The following is a 26,535-nucleotide window of genomic DNA, read 5'->3' on the forward strand; positions in this document are numbered from 1 at the left end:
GGGCAACTGCTTTCTTCATATTGATGTTCTGACCCTTCCTGATTGCTTAGCTGGCACTATGACTGATGGAAGCATGCAGATGCATCTGGGAAAAAAGCTCGCCTTGCTTTCCCTCCCTGTTTTCTGCGTCCGGGTCAGAGCTAGATTAATTTTATCTCAGTCCCTGGCCTGAACACTGTTCCTTGGCATGGAGTCCCCCAGCTACACCAACACATAAACATATCGGACAGCTATTTAAATTTCCCTCTCTCTCGCCCTCCGTCCCTCTTTCTCTGAGATGGAAGGCAGCAGATTGAATTGAGAGAGTGTGTCGGGTGATATATTCAGGTGTTTATGCATCTGTGAAATTTTATGAGACGAGCTCTTCGTCCTCGACCTTGCTCTGAGTCAAAACTCTCGTTGGCTTCTTGGCCTGTTGTTTTATGTATTGATTTCAGCTCGAAAGATTCATTCCCCCGTTCTGTCACAGCGAACCCATCACATTTGTGTAATATAGAGCTTTATAATACCAGAGTAGACGAATGCAAATGTACCCCCATTATATTCTTATTACTGCCACCCAGGCAGAGAGAACAGGACGTACATCACCTTGTCTCACCTGGACCTGCAATGAGAGAGATAGACGCACCAATTCCAATCAGGGAAAGTGTCAAAAGAGGAAAACAGCCTGGTGCTGTGGTACCAGGCACCCTCCTTCCTGACTCTGCCAGTGATGGAGTCACCTTGCTTCAGGTGCGTGGGGTGAGCCTTTGTTTCCCTGGGCGCCTCGCCAATAATCAGGACAAAAGAGCCCAACCCTCAGAGGCACTGTACTTCCCAAACTCCCAAAACCGCAATGATGTAGAGTCCTCACGCCTAGAGATACTGCTAAGCATTTCAGTTTGAATGAGCTGGAGTATTAAACTATTTCAGGGTGTTATTTGTTTCGGTTGCAGCAAAGAGTTCAAGGCTGGCTGATTAACATGACCCTGTTAGCCTCAATTAACAGCCATTCAGAATTGGTTTCCTTTTAAATACAACATGAAATGTAAAAGCGACTGTTTACGGTTTGTTAATAAAGACTCCTGGTCTTATTGTGCAGGTGTCATAAGTGCATGTAATTCCAACGAAAAAAAAAAAAGTTTGTTTTCATTATCATTATCAAAATTCAATAATTTTTTAGTCTCAATACCAGAGAGATGTTGAATAACAAAAAAATTATTTACTAATAAGGGTTTAGATTCAGAGGCAGACTAGGCCAAAATAACAAACAAAACATTCTATTTCTGAGCACTGTACACTTCCTAAATAAAATGAATAAAATTCATTTTATTATGATATATTTAAGGTTGCATTGCTAGATGAAAAATATTACTCAGAAAAACCTCAGTGGGCATTTACAGTTAAGTGTAAATGATTGCACTCCTCAAAATGAAATGGCAAAAGAAGTTTAAATGTAAATTTGCTTTAAAAAGTCTTCAAAACAGTATAGGTTTCTAAAATAGTTTACTGCAGTGGTCTCAAACTCAATTCCTGATGGGCCACAGCTCTGCAGAGTTTAGCTCCAACCAGCTCCAACTCACACCTACTTAATAGTTTCTAGTAATCCTGAAGACCTCGATTAGTTGGATCAGGTGTGTTTGATTAGGGTTGGAGCAAAACTGTGCCCTCCAGGAATTAAGTTTGAGACCACTGGTTTACTGTTTGTTGAAGCTTTTTAGTAAAATAATTAAAATATCAAATAGACTGTCAAATCGATTATTCGTAATTAACTGCATCCAAAATTGTTTACATAAAATGTCTGTGTGTGCTGTGTAAATTTATATTTTATATGTACACATATACACAAAAATATACACAGCACACACAAAATTATGTAAACAAACTTATTTTGGATGCGATTAATCACAATTAATCGATTTGACAGCACTAATCAAAAATAATAATAAGTGACTATGTATTTGATGTATCTGAATTTAAATGGGAGAGATTTATAGCTTAATAAAAACTGAAAAAGCTTTTGTTAAGCTATTCATAAAATATCACACTGTGTTCGAATACTTCAACTTTGTGACATTTGGAGGGAAAAAAAGTAACTACTTTTTTGTACTACAAAAAGAGCTTTGTTTTGAGTAGAGCTTTGAGTAGAGCTTTGTTTATCTTCCACTTCATCTCTGCAATCAATAACACTGTAAGACATTATAATAGATACATGAAGTCCATTGTCCAAATACATTTAATTATGTATTTGGAAATGTAGTGTTGCCTTTACAATAAAATGTGACCTTGGACCACAAAACCAGTCATAAGGGTCAATTCTTTGAAACTGGAGTTGAATAAATAAGCTTTCCATTAATGTATGTTTTTTTTTGTTTTTTCTTTTTTAAGGATAGGACAATATTTGGCCGAGATACAACTATTTAAAAATCTGGAATCTGAGAGTGCAAAAAAAAATCAAAATATTAAGAAAAACACCTTTGTTGTCCAATAAAGTTCTTAGCAATGCACGTTACTAATCAAAAATTAGGTTTTGATATATTTACGGTTGGTAATTTACAAAATATCTTCATGGAACATGAATATACTTAATAATATCCTAATGATTTTTGGCATAAAAGAAAAATCGACAATTTCGAGGAATAGCAATGTATTTTTGGCTATTCCTACAAATATACCCGTGCTACTTAAGACTTACTTTTGTGGTCCAGGGTCACAAATATGTAGAACCTGGATTTACAAAACCCATTAATAAAGATTCACTAGTGGCCAGTGATACATAGCAGACCAGACTGGTCCAGATAAAAATAAGGCCTAACAAAGTGAAATGTCATGAGACTGCCATTAAAATAGGACAGTAGTGGAAAGAAAAGAGAGCTTAAAAAAAAAAAAAAAAAAAAAAAACTAGGACAAATATAAAACCCAAATAGCACCGTTTTAACAGACAGACCTTGAAAAATATATGCAAAGGGGACACACTTATACACAGGGGGCAGTATTTTAACTGAAGGTTATGAGTTTGTGCTGCTGGGGCCCCATGGAGTGGAGACCACAGAGGCAGACGCTCCTCTATGCACCTAAAGGACATTTAGAGGTTTGGAGTGGGACATTGTGTGGATCTGTCAGCTAAATGCTCTATTAGTGCAGCCCAGGCCTGGCATCTGCAGCTACAGATGGCTGTAAAGGGCTAGTGAGATGGAGTGGAAAGGAGATGCCTTCACTGAGCGCTTTCAATCATGTTGTGGTTTGGCTGGAGGAGTACTCATGGCAAAGCAACAGCTTTGACTGCACGTTCAAAAGGCAAGAACATGAAAGTGGAAAAAAGGACCTTCAGAATTTGTATGCAAGAGGATCCAGATCCTTCAAACTTCAAATGAACTGCTGTGCGGCTGCCAAGTTTAAATTGACTTTACAGGAGCACCAATCTCGCCAAAATCACACCTTGGAATTTGTTCGGTGCAAATCCCAGCACTAACACCAGAGATTTTTCACAGTAATCTAAGAAGTCGATTTAGTTTTAATGGGAATGCTGTAATTTCATTATAAGTGAAATCTCAGGGAGAAAGAAAGACAGACAGCAAGAGCATGAGGAGACAGAAAATCATTTTTTTCCATGATGACTGAGCGCTATTAAAAATGTTCTTTTTCACTGTGTGTTAAAAGTGATTAGTCTATGCATATATTCTCTGTGCATGCAGAATCTCTGGGGTTTAGGAATCTATTTTTAAAATCATTTTCCAAAAGCAATTATGCATTTTCTGAAATATGGGGATTTGGGGAAAGCCAAATTAAGAGTCTAAGTCCCTATGAACCTTTTGAAGGAGCTTTTTAGTACCTTTAGCTGCTTTCAAATTTGATATATTATGATTTCAAATCAGAACAAACATCTTTAACCATTTCTTTTTGCACACTTTGTGTTGCTCTATATAAGAATTTACAGAAAACTACTATTTTAATGTTTTTGAAACAACTCTCCTATACTCACTAGGCTGCATTTCTTTTTTGAAAAATAACAAAATTGTAACTTTGTGACATATTATTGCATTTTTGACTGTTTTGTATTTTTATGTTGTAAAATGTAATGTTATTTCTGTAATGGCACGGCTGATTTTTTTAAAACTGAGAAATCATTTTAATATGCTAATTTGGTTCTCAAAAAACAATATTTTTAAGATCAATATTGAAAACATTTGATCTGCTTAATTTTTGTGATAACTGTTATAGAGAACAGCATTTTTTTTTTCAAACAGCACAGTTCAGTTACTGAATAAAATTAGTAAGATTTTTCATAAAATCAAAAAAAAAAAAAAACATTTTTTTCATGGGCTCAGCCTTCATATGGAAGCCCATTTCTGCCACTAAATAAAAAATAAAAAAAGGTAATTACGACTTTTTATCTCACCATTTTTTTTGTTTGTTTGTTTGTTTTTTAGAATTGCATGATATGAACTTGCAATTCTGACTTTTTTCTCAGAATTGTAATAAAAACTTTTTATTAACAATTGTGAGTTAAAAAGTCAGAAGTGTGTGATATAAACTGAGAACTGCGGAAAATAAAGTCACAGTTCTGAGAAATAAAGTCAGAATTGTGAGATATAAACTCAATTGTGAGTTATGTCAAACTTGTGAGATAAAAAGTCACAATTCTGAGAACACTGACCGCACTAATCATAAATTCTGAGTCTTTTTTTTTCACCTCGGAATTAGACTTTATATCTCACAATTCTGAGAAAAAAAAGTTTAAGGTTTTTCTTGCATTTATGAGAAAAAAGTAAGAATTGTGACTTTATATCCTGCAATTCTGACTTTATATCTCAGTATTCTGCCTCAAAATAGTGAGTTTATATCCAGCAAGTCTGACTATGTCTTAGTATTCTGACTTTATAACTCACTATTCTGACTTTAGAACTTAAAATTGTAAGTTTATATCCTGCAATTCTGACTTTATATCTCACTATTCTGACTTTATAACTCAAAATTGTGAGTTTATGTCCAGCAACTCCGACTGTGTCTTAGTATTCTGACTTTATAACTCAAAAATGAGTTTATAGCCCGCAATTCTGAATTTATGTCAGTATTCTGACTTTATAACTCAAAATTGAGAGTTTATATCCCGCAATTTTGACTTTATATCTCACTATTCTGACTTTATAACTCAAAATTTAGTTTATATCCTGCAATTCTGACTTTATATCTCACTATTCTCATTTTATAACTCAATTGTTTATATCCAGAAGTTCTGATTTTATATCCTACTATTCTGACTTTATAACTCAAAATTGAGTTTATATCCCGCAATTCTGACTTTATGTCAGTATTCTGATTTTATAACTCAAAATTGAGTTTATATCCTGTAATTCTGACTTTATGTCAGTATTCTGACTGTATAACTCAAAATTGAGAGCTTATATCCCGCAATTTTTACTTTATATCTCACTATTCTCACTTTATAACTCAAAATTGTGAGTTTATATCCTACAATTCTGACTTTATAACTCAAAAATGTAAGCTGATATCTCACGATTCTGACTTTTATAACTTGTAAAATACTCTTATTTGTCACAATTCTGAGAAAAAAGTCAGAATTGCGAGTTTGTATCATGCAGTTCTGAGAATAAAAGTCAGAATTGTGAGATAAAGTCGCAATTAATTATTTTTTAAATTTTAAATTCAGTGGCGGAAACAGGCTTCCATACCATCAAAATGTCTTTCTTTCAAGAAGATATTTTGAAAAATGCCCCATTTTTTTTTTGTTCACACAGTCACTAGGTTCAAAACTAGTTCACTATTGTTCTGAACCCCACTGACTTTCACTGTATGGGGAAACACAGTTGAAACATTCTTCAAAATCTCTTCTTTTGTGTTGTACCCGATGTTCCAAAACAAGTGTGATGTAACAAAGCCCACAGCACTACTCTGACGCTTTATAATTCAGCGCAGGAACAGAACGTGTTTAGTTTCCCAATTTATGCTTCATGGCCACTGAATTTTAAAAGTTTTTAAAGCGTGTACACCGAAAAATGAATGTGATTGAGAGGTTTCCACTTATGAATGGAATCGTAACTTATTCATGGGTGGATAATAGAAATAGCAATACACAAGCATAGGCTCTCATGTGTAAACCCTATTTGTTCAGTACATTATTTAAAAAAAAAAAAAAAAAAAAAAAAAAAAACACTGTTATTTCTGCACCAGTTCTCCTCCCGCAGACCAGTGAGAAAGACTAAATCTCCATCAGTTACATTCTTGTGCTCTTCGTGAATCTAGCTACATTTACGTTTGATTGCATCAGCTTTCTGTTCACAGAGCTGTTGACTCCTGCTGAGTGCCCTTCTCTCATTCATTTGTGGAAACGGGTTTGATGAAAATCTTTGCCAACCAACCGACAACCACAAACTGCAAATATCCAGCTCTAATTTGGAATGCATTGGATCTGTAGAGGAGGGGAGAAGGGTTTGAAGTATTTCCTCCCCCGGGTGTTAACCTTCTCCCACCCTTCGCTCCGTTTGTCGTCCTCCCACGCGCCCCACCTGATGGCGGGAAAACTCTCGTCGCACCTGCTGATGGTCCACGATTGCCAATTAACGTAGAAGTCAAGATGTCAATCTCACTTGACTTCCACCGAGCTACAGCGTTCCCAAACCCTTACTGCAAGAGCAGAGCGAAATGGAGAGGAAAAAGAGAAAGAGAAAAACAAGGAGGATCAAAAGCAATTATTCTAAATGCCTTTTCCCAGTGTCAAAGGCTCCCCTGCATAATTCAATCGCTCCGTACAGTGCGGGAGGGAGAGGTGGTCAAAGTAGACTCTATGATTGTATTACTTAACAGATAATGAAGTTGTCCTGGATGGAACTTCTTCACGGCTGTCTGTCAGAGCAGCCCTGTGAGCTTATCACGTCTTTAAAAGGTTTACCTCGGTGAAACCGAACGGCCCTGTTAGATGAACGTTTTGGAGAAAGACGGTGCTTCTAACATAATATAGTTCATGTATTACAATGCAGGTAAGACACATCCCTAAGGAGCCTGTGAGTGAATTTAGCACACCTTTGACAGGAAAAATGTCGCCTTTTAATAAAACTGGAACACATCAAACTGAAAGCAATAACTTTAAAGTACAGACCTTAGCTAAAGTTAGAGCATCTGTAAACATCTCACAAACCCTGTACCGCTGCTGCAACACAAGGTCATCCGGTAGACGCTTTGGGACCTAACATTATGTCTTTCTGTCAGTAGCCACAAAATAAACATCCATTACAGCTAATTTTAAATGGAGGTAAAGAGCATTTAACCTTTTTATCCATTGTCTTCTGTAAAATAATAATGTAGATCTTTAACTATTTAAAAAGGTCATAATAAAATGGTTTAACATCGGCGCTGATAGCCTTTTGGTCAGCGTGCTGACATATAGTGCCGAAAAGGTAATTGCGACTTTTTTTTTAATCTTCTCAGAATTGCATGATATAAACTTTTTTTCTCAGAATTGTGTTTTAACTTGCAATTGTCAGTTATAAAGTCAGAAGTGTGTGATATAAACTCAGAACTGCGGAAAATAAAGTCACAATTCTGTGAAAAAAGTCAGAATTGTGAGATAGAAACTCACAATTCTGACTTTTTTCCTCAGAATTTCAAGTTTAATTCTTGCAATTCTGACTTTATAACACGCAATTGCAAGTTATGTCAGAATTGTGAGATAAAACAGTTGCAATTCTGAGAACACAGTCTTTTTCCCTCTCAGAATTGGAGTTTATAACTCACAATTGCAAGTTTATATTACACAATTCTGAGAAAATAAGTCAATTGCAAGATAGCAGATAGACTTGAGGGCAGAGTGCCGACATATAGTGCCATAGCTTCCTGTCTACCAACTGTCCTATCAAAAAAAAAAAAAAAAAAAATGTTAAAGAAAAAAATCTTAAATAAATAAAAATAAAATGGTATCATGTTTTATTGTTACATTTACACCATAATATCTAAATATACACATTACTTATTTAATTTTGTTTACTTATTTATTTTACTCATTCGATTTTTAATTGTATTAAAAAAAAAAACACTTAAAAACACATCCATGCGTCATGGCGGGAAAAAACGTATATATTTGAGGCGCAAAAACGCTGTAGGATTCAGGGCTCTCAAGTTTTGAAGACAGGCAAGAGTGACATCTCATGTCACAACAAGTTGTGAATTTGCTGTAACAGGAGATCATTACTTACTTTGTGCTCAAAGTGATGCTCGGGGCTCCAGTGGTTTCCTCTGTGGGTGAACGAGGAAGATGGTGAACAATTTCAGGATGCTTTTTTTCATTGGTTGTTGCGTTAAATCTTACCCAGATACAATAGTGCTATTTTCTGATTGGCTATTGTGTAGCCTATTTCTTTTTTTTGATTGGCTGATAAGTGGCAGGCTCGACTAAGAACTCCAGGGGAGACGCGCTTGAATCCTGCCGGTTCCATAGCGAGAGCGGCGCGGCCAGAGAAATGTTGGGCGCTGCGGTATATTAAATATATTATAAATAGTTTTTTCTGCGTGAGAAATACAATGTGTGGCGGGAGTGCGTGACAATAGACCGAAATGAGTGACTGTCACGCTCAATGCGTGACACTTGAGAGCCCTGAGGATTTGATGTGGTGTGCGTGTTGTAGTACGTGAGAATTATGGGTATTATAATTCTAGTCGGCGTGTCATGCTTATTAATTGGCATGTTGACATGCACTTTAAAAGTTAGATTTTAAAAGTTAGAAGTTAGACTAAGCAATATACTGTATGTCTTTTTAAAATGTCATTTCTAAATGAAGCCACACGTTTTAAGTATAGCTTATACTAAATATCATATCAAACTAAGAAAAAAAAGTCAAAGATTATTGTATTACAAAATAAAAAACTATACCTGGGTCTGACATATTATCCCTCAGTAAAGTAGAACTTACTGCTGTTTTTTCTATATGCGAAGGATTAGATGTTCATTAGATGTTCATTAGATGAGAATTTGCATTTCCAGCTCTCCAGTAATTATTATAATTCTTATTTTACTATTGAACGCCCTTCATTGAGCAGAGCGTTATTAGGAGTTATTAGGATGTCACAACATAATTTCACTAAATTAACTAAAAAATTCTTTTTTCCAACCATTAACTCTTAAGCACAGTCCGGCTTGGATAAATGCATAATTTTGTCTTTTCCTTATTAAATGTTCAATTAACCTTTGAGCCTGGGGAGGTGATAACGAGCATGGAGTGCTGAGCAGCAGGACTGTAAGGCATTTTAATCAACTCACGCACATCGTTAACCTGATGGCTCCATCTGTGATCTTCATGGTAATGCTAGCATCTTGAATGAAGACAAAGGACACACACACAGGTATGCACGGAGCACATTTATAATACCTGGAGAAATCAATCTGTTGCAAGTATGCAATTCGAAATCTGACATCTAATAAAAATATGTTCTAAGAATCTTTTCCATAATGTTTCCATTAAGACGTCCAGTTTCTAATAACACTTCTTTTGTTATATGAACATTAAAAGAAGATTCCATTTTATAAATTCGCAAATGTTTATGGTAATGCTACTTTAGAATATTCTTAGAACCTTCTGAAACAAGTAGTACGTTTAAACTCATTTTGAGAGAACCTTTAGCCAAAATTCGGAGAATTTAGTTGGGTGACTTCTAATACACATATTTTCACAAAAAAGTAGTAATACATACAAAGTATAAAATAATTGATTATTTTTGCAAATTTTGCTTGCATATATAATTTTTTTATATGGCTACTTCAGGTTGGCCATCAATGGGGAAAAAATATGTTTTTGTAGAACCAGATGATGTAGTTACGGTTCCTACCAGCAGGGGCTAACTGGGTCAAACCTTGACCCTTCTGAATGTACACATAGACACACAAACGGATGGGTAAACAGCTGAATCATGTTTGGTCTGCAGCGATAAAATCTTCCTTGTGCTGTATCAACAGACCCGCAAAGTCAAGGCTGTCACCAGCAGAAATAATACGTGACTCTAAAATATAGTCTAGTCAGCACTGAGCTGATGGAAAGAAGCTTGGACTTGATACATTGCACACAGTTGCGAAGCAATGGTCCTTGGGGAAAAGCCTGATATAGTTCATCATTAAACTGAGCGAAAGGTTTCTAGGCTGTCTTGGATTCTCGTTATTAAAGGAAAATGAAAGGGATATTTCATCCCAAAAAAAAAAAAAAAAAAAAATCTGTCATCATACGCTTGTTCCAAACTTGTATGACTTTTTCCTGGGTAAAACAAAAATTATTATATAAAAAAAGGTATTTTGCACAATGTCCAAGCTGCTATTTTTTTCATGAATGAAAGTGGATAGAGATGTTGTCTGGTTCAAAGTATATATGTAAAAGTCAAAAAGTTATTTTGACCAAAGCTGTATTTATTGGACCAAAATACAGCATAAAACTGTAAATTGTGAAATATTTGTACATTTTTAAATAACTGTATTTTATTTAGATATATCAATATGAATGTTGAAAACAGTTGTGCTGCTTTAGATTTTTTTGGAAACCATGATACACTTCCATTGAAAAGTAAGACTGGAGTAAGAAAAGTAATAATAAGTAATAATAAGTAATACTTCTGTTCAAACATAACATTAAAGGCATTTACAATGTTACAAAAGATTTATTTTTCAAATAAATTGAACTGTCCATCAGAGAATCATGGAATACCATGGTTTCCCAAATAAATATGAAGCAGTTTTCAATTTCTCAACTTGCTTGGATGCTTGAAACATTCTTTTAAATTAATTATTTTGTGCTCCACAGAAAAAAGGAATGTTCTACAGGTTTGAAACAATTTTAGGGTGAGTAAATGATAACACAATTTCCATTTTTGGGTGAACTATGCATTTAAATGATTAGTTCACTTCCAGAATAAAAATTTCCAGATAATATTCATGTTTTTTTTTTTGAGTTGAAAAGAAATTAAAGTTGAGGAAAACATTCCAGGATTTTTCTGCATATAGTGGACTTCAATGATTCAAATGCAGCTTCGAAGGGCTCTATACAATCCCAACTAAGGAATAAGGGTCTTATCTAATGAAACAATGTCATTTTCTAAAAAAAAAAAAAAAAAATTATAAAATAAAATAAAAATATATAGTTTTTAACCACAAATGCTCATCTTGCACTAGCTCAACCTCACGCATTGCGTAATGACGAAAAGTACAGACAAAGCGAACGTGCAAAGAAAATCAATTCCCTATTCCAAAAAAAAGAAAAAACAATGATGTCGGATGATTTTGAAGTTGGAGAAGAAATTGAGAAGGATTTTTTTATCCTACCCTATCTTTTTGAACCGAAGTACACAGACGAAGAACCAATCGTGTGTGACTTTTCCAACATGATTATGCAAGCTCGTGCAAGACAAGCATTTGTGGTCAAAAAGTACATACATTTTTAGTTATTTATTTTATTTATTTTTTTAGAGAATGACTGATCATTTCACTAGATGAGACCCTTTCTCTCCTTCGCTGAGATTGTGTAGAGCCCTCTGAAGTTTCATTAAAACTGCAATTTGTCCACAAGTCCACTATATGGAGAAAAATCCTGGAATGTTTTCCTCAAAAACCTTAATTTCTTTTCAACTGAAGAAAGACGTGAACATCCTGGATGACATGGGGTTGAGTAAATTATCAGGAAGTATTTTAATCTGGAAGTGAAGTAATCCTTTAAGAGCCCTGAGGAAAAAAAAAAAAACCTCACTAGTAAAACATCTGCAATACTAAAATGAAAAGAGTTAATGCTGTTGGTGTCCTGGATTTTAATCAGGCATGTGAACGGTTACACTGACCTCCATGCACTTCCCATGCTTTGAAATGAACTCCGCCGAACACTGGCTCGCATGCATGTCTAATGCTCTAGTTTTGTATTCACAGCCCATTGCTTATTTCCCCCCCCCATTACTTTGCATGTCAGAAGCAGTTTAGTACTGGTGCAGATTTGCGAGGGGCTAAATTTACCCGGGCTGCTCGCTGAAAGAGGAAGCGGAGGGATTTCACCTTGATAGGTATTTCGTTTCATCAGACAGGTTCGGCTGTAGCTTGACAGAGATGGATAATTACGGCATGCCTTAAGGGCACTACATAGGACTCACTTTCATACTATATATGAAAGACATGCCAAGGCAGCATACTACATAATGCATTGATATCTCAGATACTGAAGATCTAAAACATCAAGAGACACCAACCAGCATTTGATGCCGTTTACTACTATTTCCATGTGGACGGCATAGAACAGAATGAAGGATTGTATTCATCAGGGCTTTACTTATCAACGACAGCTATTTTTTCCTTCTGCAGTTACATCAAGTTTTAATATTCTCAGGTTGCTTGATATTTGTTAGAGTCACTGATGAGTGACTTGCTATATTTTGTTTCCCTTATGGCAAAATAGCACTTTAAAGGCAGCTACGGACTGTGTGCAGCAAACAAATTATTCAATTTTCACGCCTCAGTTGTATTAAAACTGCAATTAACACCGGTATTCTTCCTATTCACCAGATAATTAAAATATGCAAAAACACTGCAGCATTGTCTGTATGAGCCCATTACACTTGCTTCCACACACGGGAGCAAAAAACACAAACCACTCAAATTAATTTAGCAGCAAATATTAGATTAAACTGCTTACTGCACATACTGTGACGGCATGCTAACAATGTAAACCACTACCTCGGGTTTCCCGCAAAACACAAAAAAGCAATTTACATTCACTTTTTATATAAATTATATGTATTAAGAAAACTTTTAACAAAGAAACACTGCTAACTTATTTTTGTAATGCAACAACATCATCTTTGGAACAACAAAAATTATAGAGTATATTTACGAGAAAATACTACTAAAATTTATTAATTCAATGTGTTACTTGCCATTTCTTTTTAATTATTTATTACATTTACCAGCAATTTCTAAAAGAAAACTGTTTTTATTTATTTTATTTTATTTTTTTTCAGTATTGTAGTTGAGATTTTCACTTGCCATGTTAACATTTTAACCGGAAAAATAAGTGTCAAATCTGTTAATTTATATTTATACATATTTACATAAATTGTAAACATATACAGTTAAAAATCGAAATTATTAAACCCCCCAGAGACTGCAGTCCTTTCAAACACACAATGTTCTGAAGATGCAGGACTTTATAAAAGTCGCATCTACAACAATTTACTGCCATATTAAAAGTGATAATGTCAATATATAATGTAATGTTTTTGAGTTATAGGATTAATAACAGCTGTCATAAGTATGCAACATTGCTGTTTTAAGGCACTTATTTTTATGGTAGGGAACAAAATTGTCTTAAAACAATTAAGCCCTTAGAAACTATTAAAAAACAGAATCAGCTTGGGCTGTTACGTAGACATACATTTAGCCCATACATGTGCTGAAGTTGAGTAGCAAATATGGTAAAGTCAACAGAGCTCTCACAAAAAGCTACAGAGAAGAAACAGTTTTTTATATTAAAAAGTCTAAGGCTACACAAAGATTTCCAAGATATTAAAAGTTCCTAGAGACACAGCTGGCAGCCTTATTCCTTAGTTTAAAGTGTGTCGTAGCAGAAAACCTTTGAGGGTGATGAAATAAAAAATGTTTGATCAGAGCAGCTGAGAAAAACCTGTAAAGTACAACCAAAGACTTGCGAGATGACCTGACTAAAGGAGGAAAAACATTTCAATGCAGTGTATAAAAACACTAGACAAGTATGGGCTTCATGTTGGGGTATTTTGCCAAATACCACTGTTGACCAAGAAGACCAAAAAGGCCTACTTGAACATGCTAAAATTCTGCTGTGAAATTCTGGAAGAATGTTTTATGAAGTGAACTTTTCGGACCTACGGATCAGCAGTATGTCTGGTGCAGAAAAATGCCATCTCCATAGTCAAACATGGAGGTGGGCCAGCCCTGTTATGGGTTTGTTTTACTGTAGCAGAAAGTGGGAAAACATGACAGTATGAAGGATATCATGGATTCTTTAAGGTATCAGGCCATTTTTGGCAAAAATTATGATGCCTTTGGTGCAAAGATTGAAGCTAATGATCAATGGACTTTTCTGCAGGACAAACATTCCAAAGTATACATCCAAATCTGAAAGAAATGGGCGAAGATTGCAGTAGAGAGGTGACAGAAGCTTCTAAGCACTTCCTAGCAGTATTTTTGGTGGTTTTAAAGAATAAAAGATTCAGCACCAAATTTTACTTTTGAGGGTTGAATAATTTTGAACATGAACGTTTAGAGCCAATTTGATTTTTCATTATTCATCAACTTATGTTCTCAGAATTACCTTAAATGTGTATTAATAAACTTTCTCCAATAGTGTACTGATGCCTCTGTTCTCTTGCAGGTCAAGGGAGTTGAATAATTTCAATTGCAACTGTATATTGATGGTAACCGTATACTATTTTAGAAATGTCAACATAACCTCAATCAGCTAGTTGCCATTGCCTAATATTTAATACACTGCAGAAAACCATATGTTTTATGTTTAAAACCCATAAAAAACATATGTACGTAGTCAATTAACTTAAAGGAACAGTTTACCAAACATGAAAATTTTATCATCATTTACTCACCTTCATTTCTTTCCAAACCCGTAAAAGTTTCTTTCTTATGTTGAACACAAAAGAAGATATTTCAAAGAATTTTGAAGAGCCAAAACACTGTTGGTCCTCATTGATTTCTACAGGGAAAAAAATTCTATGGAAGTCAATTGGGAACATTAACTGCTTAATTACCAGCATTCTTCAAAATATCTTCTTTCATGTTCAGCATGAAACTCATACAGGTTTGGAACGACATGAGGATGAGTAAATGATGCCAGAATTTACATTTTTGGGTGAACTATCCCTTTAAGATGATACAGTGACTGCTTGGCCGGCAATCAAGTGTGTAAGTTTTGCATCACTAATGTTATCAAACAGAACCCCAAAACTAATTAATAATAAAAAACAATAATGCAAAAATAACCTATTGGTGATGACAGTGTGATGTCCAGCCCAGTCAGGCCTAGCAAAGAAACACAGTGTAATTCTAGCTGATGCCTCTGACGGCACAAAAATGACAGAATAGTTTAGTTTTAAACCACAGACGTAATGAAAAAATTCTTCATTCTCCTCTACTGGTGTTAGACTGTGGTTTTGGGGTGATCGATATTTTGCGTTCACCTCATAGCCTTTATAAAGATCAGAAGAAATGATGAAGAAAAGCAAAGAGGACTATTTGAACAGCACTTTAGAGATTAAGGGAAACCTTACGCTGGCCTTCAGATGTAATGACACTGCTGTCGTCACTCCAGATTGACTTCATTTTGCTAATCATTCCTGTGGTTAATGAGGCCGTGACATTTGATTGGAGGTTGACCTTTGTGCTGAAATACAATTGGACATGCATGGATGTATGTAAGTCTCCATTCTGGGGAGTCGTAAAATTGTTCTCGCTTGTATATTACTCACCATGAATCTAATTTTATGGGAGTCTTTATTGGTAATATCTTTCGCAGCTAATGCAATCTATGGCATGCTAATGTGCAAAACTTGTGAAGATTAATAACTTCGCAGTACTGCAGATCTGTAGAGTAGAATTAGGAGATTAAAACATCTTTTTCTGCAAATCGACAACGTGTCGGTTTTAGGGGTCATGCTATCTGTCTTTTATTATGTCTGGCGCTGAACCACGCTTTTCTGTAAACTTAATTGTGCGTTAAACTTTTGCCCACTTCGTAGACTATAACAGATCTCAGCGCACGACATGCACAGATAGTGTCAGGCCAATTTGTAGAAAGTGTCAAGATGCTTTGCCTTTTGCACAGATTTATGGAGCACAATAGTTGATCTACCCAGAGGTCTTCGCACTGAATGGATGACTAGTCTAATGCTGTGCAATACCAAACACAGAGGACAGATTGCAGCCTAATGGCAAACATGAGAGCTAATGCCAATCATCATCCTTCTAGGACAGAGTATGGAATAATCTCCCCAGGATTCACAAGTACTACTGACGGATACTGATGTTGCCATATGTAGGCTACTCTGTCATCCAGTACCAAGGCCTGGATTATGCAATGGAGCCAAAGATGATAAATGTAACAGCAGAAGTGCATGAAAACCATCTTGCTGCCTCTATGCCCAGTCAGTTAAAGGGACAGTTCTGTCATTAATTAGGCAGCCTCATGTCTTTCCAAACCCGTCAGACCTTCGTTCATCTTCAGAACACAAATTAAGATATTTTTAATGAAATCCAAGAGCTTTCTGACCCTGCATAGACAGCAACGCAATTGACACATGCAAGACCAGAAAGGTAGTAAGGACATAATTAAAATAGTCCACGTGACATCCGTGGTTCAAACGTTAAATTTTATGTTCCATTTAGGGTCAGACATCTCTCAGATTTCATCAAAAGTATCTTAATTTGTTTTCCGAAGATGAACGAATGTCTTGCGCTTTTTTTTTGAACGACATGAGGTTGAGTAATTAATGACAGAATTTTCATTGTTGGCTTAACTATCCCTCTGAGGACTAAACATTGCATATGAAAAAATTCAGGCTTCCGGGGCTTCAGAACATCAAGAAAGTTTTAGAGATGATTGCGATGCTTATTTTTTTAGTAGAAACTGAGTGTTGAAAAAAATGGACATTAATAAGTAAACTTTTTTCAAATGTAATTCTTACTATTCACACACCATACCGTATAATATCAAAAACAGCAAAGGATGCAGAAAGGAAACTGCGCTGCCTTTAAAACAAGCCAAATGAAGAATTTCCAAATTTAATTAATAAAAAATTGCCTTTTAAATTCCAGTTAAAATCCTACATCTGAATTAAAATTGAAAGAATTATAGATAGTCAGCAGATTAAAATGAATTCTGAAGGATCATCTGACAACGAAGATTGGAATAATGGTTGCTAAATTTCATTGAATTGAATTAAATAATGCAGCCTTGATTTATAAGAGACTTATTTTAAAAACAAATCATACCATATATGTACAACACTGTATTCTTCTGCCTGCTTAAGAACTTTAAATCACAAAAAGCAAAAGTGACACATCTCCACTTTCACAAAACTTTCAAAATAGCCTGTTAACCAATATGACAACTTACAACACCAGTACATTGTGTTATTTTCACCACATTTGCTTATTTTCCATAATTACGCAGCAGCTGAGGTTTTTTTCACAGCAACATTTTAAGAACAAGCCAATGTTTTTACCAAAAAAAGCTAGCTAGATGCACGCTCTTGGCCCTTCGACAACTCAGCCACCTTCTTTGCTGCAAATTGCCGAGCAGTTGTGTGCCAATTACAGCTTCGTGAGTATTTTCCACCCTCGGTTTTTCAGAGAACCCACACAGTGTTTTTGATGCACTGCATTGTGGTTTGAGACCCAAAGACCTCTGCACCATGTTCATGAATGACCTTAAACCGCCTGACGGCCCCTAAAAATATCTCTTTGTGTTTCGCTGCCTCTGAATTTTAAATACGTGCTCCAACATAAGCTGATTAAGTATCTTAACAAAAGCTACATGAGGAAACAGTCGCCCTACCTGGTGTGTCCCCAAAAGGTTTCGGCGGTTTGGCAGTCACTCTGGAGTTGCTTGGCTGTGTGGTGCTGTGCCTCTTAGGATGCGCGGTTGTAAGCACCGCATACGTCCTTTGGGGGCTGCGTGTGGTAGTGCTAGTTACGGTAACTGTGGTGGTGGAAGGGGCTAAAGAGGTGACGGTGGCATTCGGGATCACCTTCGCCTCCTCCTCGAGGCCCTCGTCGGCCCCTGTCGGGCCCCAGTCAATAAATCCTGCCACTGTGGTGGTCCTCCCCTCCAGGGAGTCATAGCCGTCCCCTTTCAGCTGCCTCCGTGAGCGAGATAAATGCAGATTTAAATCAGATTTACTCCCCTCTGGTAATGCAACCGACTTTCCTTTGTCGGAGGGGGTCAATTGGCACTCTGCACAAAGTTGTCGTGTTTGGAGCGAGCGGCGGTTTTTCCGCCCCCACAGTTTGGTGCCCCCCAGCTCCCCGTGATTGCCTAGTGATGGCAAGGGAGGGGGAACACCGCGATGCAAGACACCCAGAGTCCTCAAGTGCTGGCCGGTTAGCGTGTCCCAACTGGGCAGAGGATGCGGTTGCCGGCGGGGCACTGATCTGGGCAGTAGTTTGAGGGTGAGCCCTTGGCCTGATGGTGCACACAGAGACAGATCCATTGTGAGATGGACAAGGATGAAGAAGATCCACATTCTACATCCCAGCATTCCTCCAGGTCTCCATGCAACCATGGAACTGAAGAGAAAGAATAAGAGAGAGAAATCAGCCGCATTACTTTTATGCATACACAACTTCTTTACCATAAAGACTGTCTTATTAGATCTTTCAAGGACTGACTACAGTAGATTGGGCTTTACTGCACTCTTTGTAATGTCCTTATTTCCAACACCATTTTCCAGTCTAGCGATTTTCGCTCTAGGCTTCGTTCTGCTCTGTGACTCACTAAGTTCTCATAAATTGAACTCCAATATTAATTAGATGTGTGATTCCCCTATAACAGCTAGATGCTAAAAGCACACTTCAATGTTGTTTTCAAAGACGTTTACTTTCAAAGACTTCGCCCGTACTCTCTTCAATTACTTAGTTTTGTAAACAAACGTTCCTCTAGCTGAATTGGTCTCATGGCGCAAGCAACATAAAGATCATGGGTTTACACATTCTAATAAAATGTATTGCTTGAATGCACTGTATATTGCTTTGGAGAAAAGTGTGCCAAATCTCTAATATTTATTGGAATCTCAAAGTTAGAGCCTAAAAATTAGAGTCTGCCAGTGATCTAATGTTGGGCTACAGATAAAAAACAAGCACAACTATAAAGTGCATGAAAATTATAATTATATGTATAAAAACCCATTTATATTATATTGCGAAAAAAATTCTAAAATTAAGTAAAAACTTAAAATTGAAATTAAAAATGATCAAATTTATTATATTATTAATAAATTACTCATTAAATCAAACTATATCCAGGTACTTCATTCCTGTATTTTACCCTCACCTTTTCTCCACAAACTATATCCAGACATTTTGTTCCTTTTAGGAACATTTTACCTTTTAGTCTTTTATAAGCAGAATGAAATAGTAATGTAATGTATAATCAAACTTAGTGCACTGAAAAACATATTTTGAGTAAATTTTACTGCTACTGCTCTGTATAGTCTACTTACAATTGAACTTAACATTCATAAAGAAATTAAGTGAATATTACATAATTATGTATTATTTCACAAAATTAAGTAAAATCTACTTACCCAAGTTAAGTACATTTAAAAAAGAAAATAAGTAACTTTAGCTTGGCCAATAAAAGTTTGAGTATTTTTTGCTTTACTTACTTGGCTATTAATACTTTGATTTTACTTAATACAGAAACTAATTAAACCATGCTTTTAAAGTGTATGTTACTTAGAAACCTCTTAGTAAATGATACAATAGACACCGCTGTAAAAAACAAAACAAAACAAAAAAACAAAATTTGTTGAGTCAACTTAATTTGTTACACTGCTGCCTTAAAATTTTAAGTTCAGTCAACTCAAATAAGTTTAGTCAACATGTTAAGTTGTACTAAGTGACAAGATATTTGAGTTGACTAAACTATAAATTTGGTTTGTTAAACTTAAATGCTGGGTTTGTTGCCCAGCTGCCTTAACATTTTAAGTAGAATCAAGTCAAATATCTAAGTTTTCACTTAGTACAACTTTACATTTCAAGTTGAATAAACTTTGAGTTGACTGAACTTAAAATTTTAAGGCAGCCGGATAACAAATTATTTTAAGTTGACTCAAAAATCTTTTTTTTTACAGTGATTTAGACACCTTCTACATAATCAGTAAAGCGGCGCTCATCCAAACGAAGAAACTTTAATGCTTGGTACAAAATACACGACGATGGTAACATTCTGTGGTTCATTTTTGAGCATGAATGTGTCATTTTGAGTAGAAAATAAACTCATGATGTAACAAAAATCACAAGATACTGAATCTAACCGCAAAAACATTAATAAAACTGGGTAAATACAGCTGGAAAACAGGAAAATAAAAGAAATAACCTTATTAATTACTCATGTCCCAGTGCTTGATGAGAACACCAGTATCAGAAAAGTTGAGTAGGATTCACTTAATTTTATAATGTTTATATTTATTAACTTCTTCAAACTTGAATTAAGCACCAACATAGAACTTACTTTTTTTAAGTTTAAGTTTCTCATGTACACTGTAAAACACAATTTGAGTCAACTTAAAATAATTTGTAACCTGGCTGCCTTAAAATTTTACGTTCAGTCAACTCAAAAAAAAAGTTTATTCAACTTGAAATGTTAAATTATACTAAATTACAACATAGATATTTGATTTGAATCAACTTAAAATTTTAAGGCAGCTGGGTTATTTACCCATCTGTTAAGTTTAGCAAACACAAATATCTAAGTTGTTACTTAGTACAACTTAACATTTCAAGTTGACTAAACTTATTTTAGTTGACTGAACTAAAAATTTTAAGGCAGCAGGGAAATTATTTTAAGCTGACTCTGTTTATTTTTTACAGTGTAGAAATTACATGTTTTTTTTTGTTGTTGTTGTTGTTTTTTTGGGTTTTTTTTTAAGTATTTACTACACCACAGAATCGTTTCTATCAGTGGTTTATAAAAATAATAATATTTTTTCATTTCTTTATTATGACAGCCCTAAACAGCATTTTGTACAACTTCCCACAATTTTTTTCCAATTTTCTTGTAGACACCCTAGCACCCCCTTGTGGTCCCCTGAGGGTCTCAGAACCCACTTTGAAGACCACTGATAAAAATAACAATTTCCTCAAACCACAAACTGTCCCTTCTGCTGCAATTCTACCTCTCTTTTCGTTTTATCTGAACTTCTCCTTGAGGGCTGCTGTTTTTTCTTTTCCAGAACCTCAAACACATTGAAATGAGCTGTCATACCCATGGTCTAGAAGCCAAGAATCTCTATTGATCCAGACAGAAGGAGAGTTCATCAAAGCATATCTGTAATCTTTCCTGTCCTTCAATAATATTGGTCACGGTCAAAGGCTAATTTAGAGGGATTAAAGAGCCCACACTTGGCCACACATACTATTAATGGCCTTTGAGTTCATAGATGATGGATTTTATAGAGTTACCTGACCCACAGGTGAACCAGCATGCCTGAACCAATAAGTCCAACACAAAGTAACATATAACTCAAACTAAAAAATCATATATTTGAAATATACTAAAACAGTTTATAAAGCCACAAATTGAAAGCAATATAAATTCACTTCTCATCTAAAGAGCCTCTTTCATTTACCTACACTTAAGAGCTTGTTCAGGATGCCGCTTCATCCGGATGAAATGGATTTCTCAAGCATGCTATGAGAGAGCCCTTGCTTTCCATTTCCCCTCCTCTAGCCTCTCTTTACATTTCTCTCTCACTTTCTATTCGAAAAAAAACATACTTGTGGGATCTGGTCTGACTGAACTGGGTCAGGACCTTGGGTTGGCCACTCATCTGAGAGATTTACCTCACTAATAAGGTCCTTCAATCCCAATGGGCTGGGCCCCGGGGGGCATGACTCACACTCCCTGTGCTAATGTGTTCCATTAGAATGTAATTCCTGTCAGGAACATCATTGTATTTACTTAAGGAGACGTATCGGAACCGATGTTGTGCTATTAATGATCACCCGTCCGCTGGTTTTTGATGAAATTAGGTGGCTACATTGTGAATTCAGCGAGGCTGCTGTGATATTAATGAGGGCTAAATTAAGGGTCATGCAAGACAGGGTGTGAATGAAAGTGAGGACAGCTTTGCATGAACAACCCCTCCCTGCTCTTTACTTATAACACATCAGCTACGATTCGGGTCACTTCAGCACGGCGCAACCCATTTAGATTCTGCATTGTAATTCAACACATCGCCCACAAAGCAAAGGTCTTGTTTTTATTTAGATTTTTAAAGCAGCCAGTTTGAATTCACAGACTACAGAGACATTCACAATTCAAAATTAGCTTTTTGCCACACAAGCCAATTAAGATGACTTAGGGCAAACCGCTTCCAATTATTTGGCATTCGTATATTCTCTAAATTTGTGGTTGTTTCTACTGACATTTCATCAACTTGTGACTGCTTTAATTGCATAATGCACATAAACATACCCTGTCTTCCAATTCAACCAAAGTTGTTAATAAAGTTACCAGTCAACTGGCGAATTATAGTATTTTGTTTTATTTATTCACCGAATTTGCATTCTGCACATTTGCGGGACACAACTGATATGAAAATAACGATATAAATTTAAAACAAATAAAAATAAATAAATGAACGCAATAAATTAAAACTACAAGGGACAAAGACAAGAATAAAGTAGATTTTTCTTTTTGAATATTCATTAGGCTAATGTTCACTATGTTTGCCAGCTTGCATAAGATTTGTGCTTAGTTGCTTAGATTCAACAGCAGCACAAATATAGACTCAGTGGGAATATATAATTTCTTTTCTCATCCATATTCATGATAATAGGGGGAAATATATTTGTATTTAATAAATGAACCCGCTAAAAGAACACATTCCCTGACACAAGCAAGTTGAAAGAAGGAGCCTGTGAGTTCCTAAAAAGTTAAATGGAAAATGTGCTATCTGAAAATGCCGGAAAGAAAATGATAAGAGCATCTCCCTTTTCCATCTCGCTCATATCCGCTCGGTCAAAAGTAAAGGGAATAACATTATAAACACTGACTGAACTGATCGTGAGTTTCACCAGAGTCCTTTCAGGTCATCTTCATAACAGCTACTTCTAGTCAAATGCTGCAAAACAGACTCCAGCTCTGTGGAAAGACTTACATTTCAAAAACATGTAACAAATCACTTAAAAAAAACAGCCAAATTGGTTTGAAAAATATGATTGTTTTAGCCCAAATAAGGCTGAAAATATATTGACTCCCCCATCAAAACAAAACCTAATCATTTTTCTGATCATTTTTTAATTCTCTTCTAATTACAACATCTAAACGTTTATTTCACCATGTTCAAGGCCTAGAAAGATACTGTCGTGAGTATGTGTCAAACACTGACAGAGAAGAGAAGAAACCGTTGAATAAAGTCATTATTTTTGTTTTCTTTGTGCACAAAAAAATGTCACAGACTATTTTAACCATGTTATTACTACATTTCTCGGCCTTGTGTTGCTGTCTAAGCAGGGTAAAAAAAAAAAAAAAAGCTCTCATACTTCATTAAAAATATCTTAATTTGTGTTTCAAAGATGAATGAAGGCCTTACAGGTTTGGAACGACATGAGGGTGAGTAGTTACATTTTTGGCTGAAATATCCCTTCTTTATAAATGTGTCATCCCATGTTCTTTTTCTATACATCTTTCTTTTCTTTATCACTGTAATTTCTCCCATTTACATTTGAGTGAATGTCCAAGCTTTTCCTCATATTGTCTGTGGTTTCACAAATTCACACAAAATCTGAAACTACAGAAGCAATTTTTCCCCTGAGCGCTGAAGCTAAAGGTTACAGACACTTCTTATTTGATGATGCAACGAATTATGGGAAATAACACAATAAAAGAGCTTTATTAACCATTATACAGCGAAGAGAGCGTACTCTTTTGATCACTTGAACTTTCCCTCTCTCTTTTTTCTTTCTCTCTTCTTCTCTATATTAACATTTCAATTCAGTGTGTAGCTCAGTCTGTTCTGATTAGTGTTGCAGGGTGGGACAGGTTTTATATTACTCCACCTTACAGACAGTCATTTACTGCCCCTCTCTGGACTAGATGTCATTACTAACACATCACATTGTACAACAAATAATACTGACAAGGCTATAAATAATACATCATTCCTACCCCCCACCACAGGGTAGGAAGATCCAACATTAAAAATGAACATTAAAGGAACAGTTTACCTGTAAATGAGTTTGTTTCTTCATCACACAGATTTTGAGCAAATTTTCAGTTTTTTATTATCATATTGACTTTAACATGATTTGAAATTATCCAAAAAGAATTTTGAGGTCTAGAAAATCTTACCATCTGATCAATGTTAAATTTGATTAGCAATCAAGAAATCTTATTTCTGTGTTTCTTTTACATCATAACATTGATATTATTAAACCCTAAAACTTTTATTTTTAGGACACTGTGATTTTCGCGACACAAAGAACAAAATATGGACTAGTGTCTGAATATTAAGCCACAAAAAAACTATTTTACCAGCATTTTACCGCTTGTTTTGAGAAAAAAAAACATTGTCATATTATATACAAACAGAAACTTAAAGAAGAAAAAAAACACCATCAAAATAAGTCTGGTTTAACTTGAAGAAACTGTGACAAAAAAAAATTTCTTAATGAAATGTTTTTTTCTAAATTTCTAAAATATTGCTTAATGATGTTACTACTAATAATAAAATGATTAAAACTTTATTTACCACAGTTACCATAAAAATGTAAATACACAACACAGTATTTCTGAAAAAATAAAAAAAAATTTTATAAAACCAATTAATTTTTATAAACTAATTAGATACTTTTGATTATTAAAATGTAATTAAACCTTTAAAATGGAATCCAGAAAACTAATAGAAACACATCATTTGTTAAAAATAAGAGACTGACAGAAATATATTGCTTAAATGAAATGATAGTACTACTCCTAATTATAAATTTATTAAAACTTTATTTATGAGGAATATTTATCGTGAAAAAAAATTCAGTTTATTTACCATAAAAATGTAAATACACAATACAGTATTTCTGAATGGAAAAAAATTACGTATATATATATATATATATATATATTATAAAACCAATTCATTAGAAATGAATTTGATATGTACAATTTAATGAAACCATTAAAATAGAATCCAGAAAACTAATAGAAACACATAATTTGTTAAAAATAAGAAACTGTGACAGAAATATATTGCTTAATGTAATGATAGTACTACTCCTAATAACATATTTATTAAAACTTTATTTATAAGGAATAATTATCAGAAAAGAAAAGATTTATTTAATGCACAACAAAGTATTTCTAAAAATCAATCAATCTATCTATCTATCTATATAAAAATATAATTTTATATAAAACCAATTATTTAGATATGCATTTAATTATTACAATGGAATGAAACCATTAAAATGGAATCCAGAAAACTAATAGAAACACATCATTTGTTAAAAAAAAAAATAATAATAATGTATTTCATACACTTTAAAAAATTAATTTTTGTTTAACTTTTAATAAATTGTGTAGGTTTCATGATTTCAATTTAATTAGACATGCTTTCTGAGTAACATTTTTTAAAATGTAATTATTAAAACAAAGTCTAGAAAAATAAAAACTGATTTTATAGGGCCCTATATTTTGCAGGTCTAAATTAATTTTGGAATTTATTTTGCAATATGGACTCAGACTTTAGAGAATGCAAAGTAAAGAAAAAATGAATAATGCAAGCCCAATGTATATCCAGCAGGATTATGGTAAGCACTGTCCCAGGTTACTAATAATGAGATCGGAAATTTGGTAGATGAGCATATGGCTGGTGGAAAATTCAGGAACATCCAGTACCGGTTACTCATCTGTCTTCACATCCGATGAGTGAATGTCTTCACACAAGACAATCAAGTGGCGTGTTTCATTCGTTCCATTGCGAATCATCACACATATTCTCTAGACACAAGACGAAACTTGAGAAACCCGAGCAGAATGGTTTCTGACGGCAAGCCAAATGCTCAGTGACATATGACTCATGGGCCGATTTTTCAGCTGAATTACACTTCAGAGAAGTGTTGCAAATAAATATGGATTCCATGCCTGCATTTTGGATAAGCGGGCAGCTTATATGTGAGTCAGTCTGATCCTCATACAGCCGACTGAATCCTTGGATCAGTCAGATGGTTTATCCTCAGCAGAGTGAAAATAATCAAAATGTAATTGAACAGGTAGAGTTATCTGTATTAACATATATTACATGCTAATCTATTTTAAAAGATAACTAGTGGAGTCTGTTGTAATTGTCAAATCAAAAGGGCTAATTTTTACCAAAAAGATATTCATAAAAGCAGAAAATATGGGCAGAAAATGTTTCTAGTTCCAAGTACATAAAAAAGTGAATATCACTACTAATTCGACCACGTTATAAAAACACATCATCATTGGACATAACTGGCCTCGTCTTTCATACATGGCTCACAGATGAACTGGAAGGATTTCACATTTCATATTTAAAGAGTGGCAGTAATGAACAGGCAGCTGTCGTCCTCACACTGGCCCATTAGCACATGAGCGTATAACAGCACTGCATCAGAATATGCTTCCTGCTGGATCACTGGGATGTAAATGGCTGTTTCACATGCTCTGATCTGTGTGCTACAGAATGTGTGTGTGTGTGTGTGTGTGAGTGTGTGTAGAACCACTGGAGAGCTCAGCTGTGTGTGTGTGTTTGTGTGTTGTGACTGTGGGGGAGATATCTCCAACAGCCTTGCACTGA

The 26,535-nt window shown here is 35.0% G+C and overlaps 1 protein-coding gene across 1 annotated transcript in view; it reads right to left on the reverse strand.

The window, feature by feature from the left end:
* The window catches only part of ajap1 (adherens junctions associated protein 1), a 66,907-nt gene that overhangs the window by 19,242 nt on the left and 21,130 nt on the right, over positions 1-26,535 (reverse strand). The window contains exon 2 of the mRNA XM_051117523.1: positions 17,553-18,283. Coding sequence (XP_050973480.1) covers positions 17,553-18,283 — 731 coding nt within the window. The remainder of the gene's footprint in view (positions 1-17,552; positions 18,284-26,535) is intronic.

This window comes from Labeo rohita, chromosome 8, assembly GCF_022985175.1.
Source record: "Labeo rohita strain BAU-BD-2019 chromosome 8, IGBB_LRoh.1.0, whole genome shotgun sequence".
Taxonomy (NCBI): Eukaryota; Metazoa; Chordata; class Actinopteri; order Cypriniformes; family Cyprinidae; genus Labeo; species Labeo rohita.